The sequence below is a fragment of the Glycine max genome, chromosome 10 (assembly GCF_000004515.6).
Source record: "Glycine max cultivar Williams 82 chromosome 10, Glycine_max_v4.0, whole genome shotgun sequence".
Lineage (NCBI taxonomy): Eukaryota > Viridiplantae > Streptophyta > Magnoliopsida > Fabales > Fabaceae > Glycine > Glycine max.
Window position 1 is genome coordinate 43952363 of NC_038246.2, and position 11836 is coordinate 43964198.

An 11836-nucleotide genomic window follows, 5' to 3' on the forward strand; every position below is an offset into this window, starting at 1 on the left:
TAAATTTAATTAAAATGTATTGATAGTATAATTTTTTTTACAATGAAATCTAATTATGAATTATCATATGATAAAATTATTAATTTTATATCTCTGTTTGCTTAGTGTGGAGGTAAAATAAATAATCTGTCAATGGTTGTCATTGAGATAACTAAAGTACGAATTTATTAACGGGCAATTAGGTATCTATATAAATACTCCGTTATCTCGAAATAAATGTTGCATATTGCATTGCCGGGGGCAGCTTGCTAAAGAGCCAAAAAAATGCTATTTATTTAGATATAATATAAAAATAAAATGAGGAAAATTAGTGAGACAAACAGACGAATCATCTACATTACTGAAGAAAAAGTTGAATTCGTATTATTATCTAATGACATAACTTAAACATAGACGATAGACAATATTTAAATTGAAGATTTTTATTTTTTTGAGATGAGTTAAACTGAAGTTATACAAGTAAAATAAGATTGCTTATTAATAAGAGAAAATGTATGTATTAAAATGAATAGTTGAAGTTGGGTACACGAAACAAGAGGTTATACTTACCTTTCAACCATTTGGAAAGGCAGCTACAATTTTAAATTAAAAATAAAAGAAAAGAATACTTGTTAATAAATTGATTTAGAGGAGTTTTAATAACACATTGTAATACATTTTTTAACAAATTATTTTTAATACACTCTATTATAGATCAAATAATTGAAAATTATTAGAAAGACTTAAAAAAATTGATTTTAATTTACCAAATCTAACTAATTAATTGTCAGTTATATTTAACTTGATTCAGTTCATTATCAACTTTGCTCGCTTGAAAGGTTTATTGTATTGCAGTGTATAAATAAGGTTTCACAAAAAAAATGTTTTTAAGGGAGGCCTATATGGATGCTATGTAAGTTGGATAATTGATTTTAAGTCTCGATTAATTTTAGATAAATTTTTTAGATGTTTGATTCTATTTTTTTAAAAAAATATCCAAAATTGATTCAAAATTTGAGCAACATGAAATGAAAAAAAATTATATTAAATTTTACTCTTAAATTACTTTTATGATAAAAATCATATCAATTTTATAAAATAAATTTGATTCGGAATGAATTTTGCTCAAACACGCAGTAAAACTTTGATGCCACGCAACGAAACCACCACGTTCTATTATTATATCTTTCCCTTCAGTTTGTGTTGAGAGGAAAAGTGTGAGAACGAAAATGGAGCATTGTAACTGCTACATGTTCACGCTGAGCCTTCTTCTTCTTCTTCTTCTTACTCCGCCTTCTCTCTCCGACGATCTCGGATTCGATTTTCCGGCGAAGAAGCTGATAAGAGACCTTAACCTTTTTCCTTCTGAAGATGTCAACATCGTTCCTCGCCACTCCAATTCTCACGCCAACAAAATCGTCGAGAAACCGCTTAGGTTCCCAAACTTAGTGCCTTCAGACTCCGGCATTTCCCTCGACGACTTGGCTCACCGCGCTGGCTATTATCTTATTCCTCATTCTCATGCTGCCAAGTATTATTTCATTTTTTTAATGTAGATTTGTTTTTGTATAAGTTGTTTCTATGATAGAAAAGGAAATATGATTAAACTGTTTTCATGTAAGTTCTGTGTTTCTTAAAATAAGCTGAAAAATAATGAGCTCTTCCTGTTTGGATGAAGAGGGGGAAGAAGAATGTGAATGGGAAAAGAAAATGATTGAATATTCAATAGTTTTCTGTGCTTTGATGTTAGTGAAATTTGATTGATGAGTAATGGCTTTATCCATGGGATGTGAGCTGTGTGTATAACAGAAAAGATAAAAACCACTGACTGAAAAATAACAAATGATAACAGAAAATGGAACTAACTGTAAGCTATTGTAAACTGATTAAAATCAAAGTGATTTTATATCTGTTAGATGCTGCAAATCCTTAATATGTTTTTGTTATTTATTACTTGTGAGTTGTGACTTTGGGGTCCAATGGTGCAGGATGTTCTACTTTTTCTTTGAATCAAGGAACAGCAAGAAGGATCCTGTTGTGATTTGGTTGACTGGGGGACCAGGTTGCAGCAGTGAATTGGCTGTGTTTTATGAGAATGGCCCTTTCAAGATTGCTAACAACATGTCCCTAGTGTGGAATGAATATGGCTGGGACAAGGTAATCCTCGTATCATTTGTTGTCTTTCAACTCTGTTATTATCTTGTATGGGGACTTGATAAATTGCTTGCTGACCTTTCAGGTTTCTAACCTTCTGTATGTTGACCAACCAACTGGAACTGGCTTTAGTTACAGTACTGATAAGCGTGACATTCGTCATGATGAAGAAGGTGTGAGCAATGACCTCTATGACTTTCTACAGGTACTTGTGCTGTGTTTGCTCTAAATATTTGTTATAGAGTATTAGCTCAGTCATCAGTGTTTTCTTAATTAGTTACCTGGCTTATATCTATTTTCTAAGTTGCTTTTCTAAGAAAACCAAAACTCAGAAATGCTTAGTTACTGTTGATTTTGATTAGAACACCTGGCTGAGCTTCATCAGTAATGTCTTGGCTTAGCAAGTTTTCTCTTTACCCTACAGGCCTTCTTTGCTGAACATCCTGAGTATGTAAAGAATGACTTTTTTATTACGGGTGAATCATATGCTGGACATTATATTCCAGCTTTTGCAGCTCGTGTCCATAGGGGAAACAAAGCTAAAGAAGGAATTCATATAAACCTAAAGGTCTGTTACATTGCATAGTGAGCCATTTTTACTTAAGTTTTACATATGCATTGAAAGGTGAGAAGACTTGCTTGATTCATTTGAAGTGATTGAACAGGGATTTGCCATTGGTAATGGGCTTACTGATCCTGGGATCCAGTATAAAGCTTATACAGATTATGCACTGGACATGGGCATAATTCAGAAGGCTGACTATGAACGCATCAACAAAGTGATGGTTCCAGCCTGCGAAATGGCAATAAAACTATGTGGTAATTTAAGTGTGATTTGAAATATTTGAAAATTATATGAAATACTTATAGAATTTTACATATAATAATATTATAGTGGGAGCAATGGTTTTTTAACTTTCAGCAATCATGTGGCATTTAAGTAATTTTTATGATCCTGATCTTTCATCCAAGATCTAAGAACCAAGAATCACTGCCTTGCTCTCTTAATAAACCTGTGCTCCCGCTTGTGTTGGGGCCTTCTGATTGGCTAGTTTCTGTCACCTTTCTGCTTAAGATTTGATTTAATCTTTTCAGGCACTGATGGAAAAATCGCATGCACGGCATCATATTTTGTTTGTAATACAATATTCAATTCCATCATGTCACATGCTGGTGATATCAATGTGGGTAACACAATTGCTTCCTCTTCTTTGATTTACATGTTAGTACTAAATGTTGCTGACTTGTCAGAGTAAAATTAACTCTGACAGAAGCTCTCATGTGGGAGCCCTTTGAGCAAGAATCATGGTCAAAATGCAGGCTTTTTGTTCATATAAATTTGGATACCATGTTAATAAATATCTCAATCTAAAAAGTTTGTTGTTAAGTGAAGAGTTAAGATGGATTTTGATTGTCTTGAACAAATTGTTTATACCTATTACTTTTGGTGTTGCTTCCCAGAATGCTTTCTTCTGAAAAAAATAAACATCAACATGTTATATGAGGTTGAAGTAACCAGTTTATGTGATGGCAGCACATGATTAAATGTGTGAAACATTTTCTCTCAATATGAATAGGCATGTGGATGATTTGACCATTTGCCTATCCAACTCTGTAACTCTTCCTTTTTTTAGTGGAATATATTTTTAATGAGAAATTTTAAGCATGTATTCCGCTTGTTAGTTTAGCTAGAATAAATTTATGTCTTGACATTTATGGAGAATGGGCAAAGTCTTGAAGGAACATAGGCATATTCAAAATTTTAACCAGCAATTATATACTTATGCTGCAGTATTATGACATCAGAAAGAAGTGTGAGGGGAGCCTTTGCTATGATTTTTCGAACTTGGAGAAATACTTGAACCAAAAATCTGTTCGGGACGCACTAGGGGTTGGAGATATTGATTTTGTGTCTTGTAGTTCTACAGTTTATCAGGCTATGCTGGTGGATTGGATGAGGAATCTTGAAGTTGGTATTCCTGCCCTTCTTGAGGATGGAATCAATATGCTTGTGTATGCTGGGGAATTTGATCTCATCTGCAACTGGCTTGGTATGTGTTTATGCTTTTAATATTTCACACTTTAGACCTTTCAATGCAATGTGTTGATGTTCTTTTTCCCGGTGGTATGAATTCAATGATTAGGTAATTCAAAATGGGTTCATGCCATGGAGTGGTCTGGCCAGCAAGAATTTGTGGTCTCATCCGAAGTTCCTTTCACAGTTGATGATTCTGAAGCTGGATTATTGAAGAAGTATGGACCTTTAAGTTTCCTTAAGGTATCTCTCTCTGCCTCTCCCACACACGCCATACAAAATCAAATACAAACTTGTCCTTGCTGCCTAAGCAGTTAATCAATGTTATCAAGAAATACTACATTTACCTACCAAATTTCCCTGTGGCTTGGTAAATGATGATTCACTTTTATATTTTTGTGGAAAAAAAAACAGGTCCATGATGCGGGTCACATGGTTCCGATGGATCAGCCGAAGGCTTCGTTAGAAATGCTGAAGAGGTGGACTCAGGGAACCCTTTCAGAATCTGCAGCTGATGCGGAGAAATTGGTTGCGGAGTTGTAATCACTTTCGTTATTGCAATTAGTCCAGAAAAGGGATACAAAAGTATTATGCAATAAAGAGAAGGGAATTAAAGTGATCAGCATGTGTTATTAATTATAAAGTGAGATTGAATCAAGGCCATGCAGGAAAAAAACTATTCATATATAGAATTTCGTGTGTGCATGTATACTGTTTTAATAAAATGCTGAGATGTAAATTGCTTACACCTCATATTGTGCTTATACCTCTACCTCTAATTGCTTACACCCTATGGGGAGTTTTGCCATTCTTAATTTTTATTTCTTTGGCTTTAGTTTTCATGTTTTTTAAATTGTAACTGACAAGTTATAAAAGATTATTAATTTCAAGACTTGAGTTTGTTAACTTATAAATATTTTCATACTTACAAAATTTAATTATTTAAATAAATTAAAAATAATGATGAATAAATAATTAAGAAAAAATGTTAATTTGAATTATAATAATGTTAACATTGATATTAATTTTTTAAAAACTAATTTTTTATATTAAAAATAATATGAAAAGATTTAATTTTAATTATTTAAAATTAATATATTAATTATTCGATCAAATATTTTATATAGAACAGCATTTAAATGATTTAAATTTTTTAAAAAATATAGTAATTTAGAAGTGTTAATATTTTATGTCCAATAATATATGTATATTAAATGAAAAATATTTTTGAATTTTGTAATTAAAATTAAATAACTAAAATTTTAACATAATTTATTTTGCATGATATGAGCGATTATTATGTATAATTCAAAAAATAATATTTTTTAATTGAAATATATATTTTTAATTTATTTAAAATAATATTAAGTACAATGATTTTAATGATAAGATAAAAGGTAAAGAAAATAAAGGGTTTAAATAAATTTTAATAATAAGATAATCGACCAAAAATATTTTAACCTGTTTTTAATATAGAATATAGATTATATTATTATTATTAGATATTAATTTATATGTACGTTGAGGTGAATGTAAGTAAAACTCTTTTACACGTATCAATCATTTTATCACGTGATTTTCTTATCACTATATAATAATATAAACGTATCATTATCTGCATAGTAGAACAAAATCAGAGAAACTTGGAGCAGCTGCAAAATCATGTTATCTGCTATTGCCTTTGGATTCTCAGCGAATTGGTGGTTGCGCTGTCACGGGCGAACGCCTCCTCCTTTATCTTTTCCGGTTTCAGTGTCTTATTCTTCCTCTTTCAACTCCAACTCAACTAAGTTCAACTATATTCATAGAGCATCCTCTGAAGGTGAAAATTTTCAATCTTATCATCAACTTCATTATGTCAACACCATCTACTCATAATTGATGTTAAATTTGGAATTGGAGTTGCTGGGCTTACTTGTGAAATTTCTATAAATAATAAAAAAAGAATTTTTATTCTTGGGTGTTACAAGTTTTTATTTAAATAATTTTTTTCCATGGTGCTATGCAGGACTTCCTAATGAGTTGGTTGAAGACTCAAAATTTGTTCCTTTGAATGAGGAGGATCCTATATATGGTCCACCTGTAAGTCATGGTTAGTTTTGATTGAATAACATCATTAACATGTTTTGTATCACTTGTTGTAATTTGACACATCACTTCCATAGATGGGTGATATTTTGTCTTCACTTCATGTTTATTTAGCTTTGAAAATTTAATTTGGGTGAGTTTTTGTGGATGTTCATTTCATTCTGTCTTGACTAGGGTCAGAAACTTGGTAGTTTTGCTGAGTTCATATGTAGTCAAACACAAAAGTTTCTTTCGTTTTGCAGGCCTTATTGTTGTTGGGCTTTGAAGCAGATGAAGCTTTGAAGGTGATATTATCTTGATACATGCAATAGGATATGATAGTCCTTGTAAAGAAATAATGTGCTAGTTTCATAAGTGTTACAAGTTACAAGATTTTACCTCAAACGAAGCATTTACAATGCCTTATGCTGTTTCCTGTGCTTCATCTCTCCTCTGTTCCTCTTTCTATTAGTGGCCATTCAGTGTACTTGAATTTCTAACCATCCTTTGGTCTGATTATTAATTTATTAGCTTACAGTAGCAGCTTACGAGGATTATCCAGTGATATTGTACTTTAGATTCCTTTTTCGTGAAATATTGTAGTTTTTATACATTAGCATTCAATTGTCTTGGCCTTATATATATATTTTTTATATTCTTTCCAAATATGACATTTAATAATATAATACGCATCCTGATCTTGAGCAGATTCGACAGCTTTTGAAAGAGTTGGATGGTGAATTCCTAAAGGTAACATCTCATTTCTTGTCTTTCATGACCACATTTTATTGGAAAACCAATATCAATGGAGTAAATGTTCTCTAGTAAAGAGAGAGAGAAGGGGTTTATTTTATTCTAGTTTCCTCCATACGTATCTTGCTTTTAGACCATACCATTCCTTATATTTATAGTGACTAATACCGTCATCCACAAGAAATCTACAAAATGATGAATAATAACCTATACATTGTATTTATAAAAATCAAATCATTTCAGCCTCTATTTTTGTTGGACAATAACTAGTAAAAGGCAACTATTTCATGCGTGTGCTGGATAACGGGGTGTTCTGCTTGATGATGCCTACTGTTATCTGAGTAAGCAACATAGAGAATGTGTCATTCGAGAGTGAAGGTATATTGTAGGGTAGAAGCATGGCCTCATCATCAAATCAGAATGAGTGGTCTGATTGAACAAACTACTTAAATGACCGAATAATGTTTCCAAGTCATAACTAATTGATATAAACCATGCCGTCCTTCTTTGACATAGATGATGAATGTGCTACTCACTCTTAGTTCTCAACATGCCATTGCTTTCTTAGAAAACTTCATTGAAAAAATTACTAGGAATTTGAGTAAATCACATAGCCAAATCAATTAAGGAAGTGACATTACGAAATTTGAAGTAATCTAACAATTATAATTTCCTTAGTTATCCGTCCCAAATAAATTGAAAAAAGAAATACTGAATGGAATATATTGTGTTGCAGGTCATCTATTGTACTGAAGACATGATTATGCGTTCGCTTTGGGAGGCAATGCATACAACACAACCCAATGTAGAAGATGTCAAGGTATTAATGTTTTTAGCAGCTTATGGTATTACTTTCATCTAACATCTCTCTATCCACTCGTGAATTTGTGCTAACAAAGTGATAATAAATAGCTGGGAAAAAATGTGTTTAAGAGTAAGCTTATACATTGTGATTGCTGTATGGAATTTAATATCAAAGTTGTAGAGAATTCACACCTGTCACCTCTAATTTTGTGAATCTTGAACCTTACAGCAACATATATATAAGCTAATAAAGATGCTCCTAATGCACTTAGGCAGTTTCAGCAGTTCACAATATTTATCATTACTGAAGCAGTAAAGTGATACACAGTGGTTTTTCATTTAGTCATATAACAATCCATAACTTATGAATTATATTCAAATCTCTGCATTTTCAGTATTTTATGCCCTGCAGATAGCCAAGTCACTTCCTCGGATATGCTTCTTATCTGGTTTAAGTGGAGAGGAGATGATGATGTTCATAGATTCTTTCCCCGAAACTGGTAACAAAAACATGATCACATCCTGAATTATGCCCTTAGAATCTGTTGAAGATGAAGAAATCTTTCTTTCTTAATATTTCTGAGTCTTGGCAGATTTCACTACAGTTTGGAGTTTATGTTATGCAGGACTAAAACCAGCTGCATTTGCGGCACTTGTTCCGAACAGTGCTAATAAACCACTGGAGGAGTTGATAGATGAAATAATGGGAGACCATGAGATGTTGGTATGTATTTTGTTTCCAAAACCAATTCTTATCATTTTCAATGAGCTTATGATTATAGAAAAAGATCTTTTATGACTGCAGACTGGAGAACAGCTATGAAGAGATTGGAAAAGAGATCTGATCTGATTGAAACCAACAATTTTTTGCAGTATCAGGGCATCAAACTATGCATTATAAAATATAAATCCCAATCTACTGAGGATTTTAAGTATATGAAATACTGTCTTTTGTGACGCAAGTTAGCAACTGATTGTTCCTAACTGTTTAATTAGTACTTAATTGGATATTCTTTTGTTACTGCCTACTTGAAAACATGGAAGGAATCTCTTATTCTTTTGTTAATTTCACGTTCTAAAACTCGTAAAGAGGTGATGAAAGTTGAGACTCAAGGCAAAATCATTTTAGGCAATTTCTGGTTGATTTTCCGAACTACATAAATCAAGACACTTGACGAAGAGTTGAGTCTAATAGAAAAAGTTAGTTCCCTGCCATGTGGTAAATCAAAATTAAGAAATGCCCCACATTTAATAATTGAATTACCTTAATGTTAATCCAACTGTCCCCTAACCAATCTAATCTCTAGACATTCCTAAATCCCACTCCTTGCACACTTTCATCGACTAACATTCACATCACACAACCATAAAACATTTCTATTAAAAATTGGACAAGGATGAAATGGTTGAAAGGAAAGTGAGGAAAAAAAGTGAGAAAAGTTCACTTCTAAAAATAAAAATTCAAAACTTTCTTCTTTTTTTCTTCTATTTTCTCTTCAATTTAAACTTTTCTTTCCTTCCTTCCTTGTAAGGTTAGGAAAACATTGATCAAGCTAAACCATAATAACATTGAAGCCAATCAATTTACATTTACTAAGCCCCCTAACAAACAAGATTACAAAAGGCAGAAAGAAGTTCATTGACATAATTTTCGTTGTTCACTTCACGTTGTCCCCTAAAACTTATATATCATATACAAACACGTGCTGAATTAGTACATTCTAGAAATACACTACCTCCGTTCGTTTTTATTTATTTTTTAAGATTTTGTAGAAATCAAGAAATACAATCAATTTTCTTGATTTTAATAAAAAAGCTGTGAATTTTTCTATTTCACCTTTCTTTTTCTACTCCACAATAAGTATATGTGTAAATTAATTAAAAATAAAAAAGTAAAAATATAATTGATAAATAAATAATGAATGTAATTTTAAATTTTACAAACAACGGATAAATAAAAACAAAAAAATTTAAAAAATCTGACAATTTAAAAGTACCGGAACTAGTAATTAAATAAGGAAATAGGAATTCCTAGCAACACACTACCCAATACAATACAAGAACATGAAGGGAAATGACAGAAATACCAAAACACACACAAACCTGAAAGAGTGATAGGTGTTGCCCGTGGTGGGGTTCAGGGGAAGAATCCAACACTTCTGGAGCAATTAACACCATAATAGGGGTAGAAAGAAAAACAATACTTTAGAACAAGTCACCTTGGTCATTTTTTTTTAATAATTTCCTGCAATATATCTTATCAATGCAATCAAGAACACTGCCTTAAAAGATGAATACATAATAGATAAAACCTTACCTTCAATATCGGTCGAAGCAATTGTCTAAAGAGTGCGAGAAAGAAGAGAAAACATAAGAGAAGAAGGAAGATGCAGAAAACATGCTTTCTACCATGCGTGCATGTCTAAAGAAAAAATCATTATTCTCTTCATCTTCTTCCCTCTATTAGATTTTCTCTTCCCTCTTGAATAGAAATCCTGAACCATAAAGCAATGCAGAAGCGTGTTTTGATGAAAGTAGGATTGTGGAAGAATCAGAGAGCATGGCGATGTATTTATAGATGAATATAATGAATGTATTTATATATAGGTGGAACACCCGCAAAGTATTATGATAAGATCTTTATCATAATTTATCAAAAAATAACCTGAAAATTCAAGACGAAAGAAAGAAGCACACATGAAAAAACAAAGAACAACGCTAAGATAACAATTCTAATTTTTAAATTAATTTGTTTAAGAAATTGAAGTGTCGTAACAAAACGGCACCAAGATAACAATAGTAAAAGAATGTCACCTAGTAAGAATAAGATAGTGCCAGTGGCCTTCCTTAATTAATTCATGAATCATATCCAGACTGAATTCTAATTAACAACATATTGTTAGGATAATTTAATAACGTAAACGTGGTATTTATTTTGATAATAATGATGATTAGCGGATAAAAAGAAAATTGAAAAAATTGAATATTTTTCTTATGGCTCTATTATACATCATGTTAATATTGTAAAAAAAATAATTAATTTTTTGTCAAAATATTAGCATAAATGTAGATTGCACATCGTGAATCATTTTGTAAAATAATTAAATTAAATTTATTTGACAGTATATCATGCTCTCTCTCTCTCTCTCTATATATATAATAAATATGATTGTCATAATGTAATAAAAAATTATAACATATACAAGCAAAGTTTATAATTTAAACTTTAAAAGTAGCTCTTGTAAATGGAAAAGTCTTTCCCATTTAAACTTTTTTTACACTAAAATACTAATATAGCAATTCGAAGATTTAATTGCATTTAGTTTTGTAAATATTGAAAGACATAAAATAATCCTTTTTATGTCTGTATACAAGTGGATTGGGGTTAAAACCCTTTCGAGTGATGGATTGTTGGTTTGAAGATAAAGATTGATGAAGTTTGTGGGGGAAGCTTGGAGAGGTTTGAATGTTCAAGGTTGGGCCACCTATTTTCTTAAAGAAAAATTGAAGAATTTGTTGAAGATATGGAATAAAAAAGAGTTTGGCAGTCTACAACAAAAGCAAAAAGAATTTGAAGAGATGAGTGAGCTTGACAAGAAAAGGGAGAGACAGATTAAATGATGAAGAGGTGCATAGAAGGAAAGAATTACAAGAACTTTTTGGAGGGCTACCTTTTGTATTGAATCATTTGCAAAACAAAAGGCTAGGAGTAAGTGGCTCTTAGAGGGAGACCATAATTCTAAATTTTTTCATTCCATTGTCAATTGGAAAGGAAGAAAAAATTTGATTAGAGGGCTTTTCTTAGAGGAGGAATGGGTGGAGGATCCGTTGAAAGTAAAGAATGAAGCTAGTAGATTCTTCCACAATAGATTTAGTGAGGAGTGTTGGGATAGACCACTTCTTGATGGAGTACACTTTAACCAAATCACACAAATCGATAATGTTGGTTTGGTTGACAGGTTCGGGGAGGAGGAGGTAAAGGAGACAATATGGGAATGTGAAAGTGCTAAAAGTCCGGGTTCGGGTGGATTTAACTTTAAATTC

General features: G+C 31.7%; 2 protein-coding genes and 1 non-coding gene across 4 annotated transcripts; 2 read left to right on the forward strand and 1 right to left on the reverse strand.

Moving 5' to 3' along the window:
* Window positions 1-1138: 1138 nt before the first annotated feature.
* On the forward strand, window positions 1139-4932 carry LOC100805730 (serine carboxypeptidase-like). Its single transcript, XM_003536282.5, has 9 exons — window positions 1139-1510; window positions 1968-2136; window positions 2219-2338; window positions 2558-2701; window positions 2799-2952; window positions 3229-3317; window positions 3926-4184; window positions 4278-4411; window positions 4583-4932. Exons 1-9 carry the CDS (start codon window positions 1209-1211, stop codon window positions 4709-4711), a joined length of 1500 nt encoding a protein of 499 aa, XP_003536330.1. The 5' UTR covers window positions 1139-1208; the 3' UTR covers window positions 4712-4932.
* Window positions 4933-5787: 855 nt separating this feature from the next.
* On the forward strand, window positions 5788-8828 carry LOC100806254 (uncharacterized). Of its 2 annotated transcripts, NM_001255392.2 has the most exons (8): window positions 5788-5990; window positions 6177-6250; window positions 6499-6540; window positions 6944-6985; window positions 7725-7808; window positions 8205-8292; window positions 8419-8516; window positions 8598-8828. In NM_001255392.2, exons 1-8 carry the CDS (start codon window positions 5831-5833, stop codon window positions 8613-8615), a joined length of 606 nt encoding a protein of 201 aa, NP_001242321.2. In that variant the 5' UTR covers window positions 5788-5830; the 3' UTR covers window positions 8616-8828. The 2 variants fall into 2 exon arrangements, with proteins under 2 accessions (NP_001242321.2, NP_001348398.1); NM_001361469.1 differs by lacking the exon at window positions 6499-6540.
* Window positions 8829-10142: 1314 nt separating this feature from the next.
* Window positions 10143-10275, reverse strand: MIR9722 (microRNA MIR9722). The gene has a single exon (NR_126754.1). It is a non-coding gene; the product is annotated as a microRNA MIR9722 (primary transcript).
* Between the last annotated feature and the right edge of the window lie 1561 nt (window positions 10276-11836).

Coding starts and splice junctions, on each gene's coding strand:
- LOC100805730 (XM_003536282.5), top strand. CDS start 1,209: ATGGAGCATTGTAACTGCTACATGTTCACGCTGAGCCTTCTTCTTCTT. Junction 1,511..1,967: donor CCTCATTCTCATGCTGCCAA/GTATTATTTCAT, acceptor CCAATGGTGCAG/GATGTTCTACTTTTTCTTTG. Junction 2,339..2,557: donor ACCTCTATGACTTTCTACAG/GTACTTGTGCTG, acceptor TTTACCCTACAG/GCCTTCTTTGCTGAACATCC.
- LOC100806254 (NM_001255392.2), top strand. CDS start 5,831: ATGTTATCTGCTATTGCCTTTGGATTCTCAGCGAATTGGTGGTTGCGC. Junction 6,251..6,498: donor ATCCTATATATGGTCCACCT/GTAAGTCATGGT, acceptor TTCGTTTTGCAG/GCCTTATTGTTGTTGGGCTT. Junction 8,293..8,418: donor AGATTCTTTCCCCGAAACTG/GTAACAAAAACA, acceptor TATGTTATGCAG/GACTAAAACCAGCTGCATTT.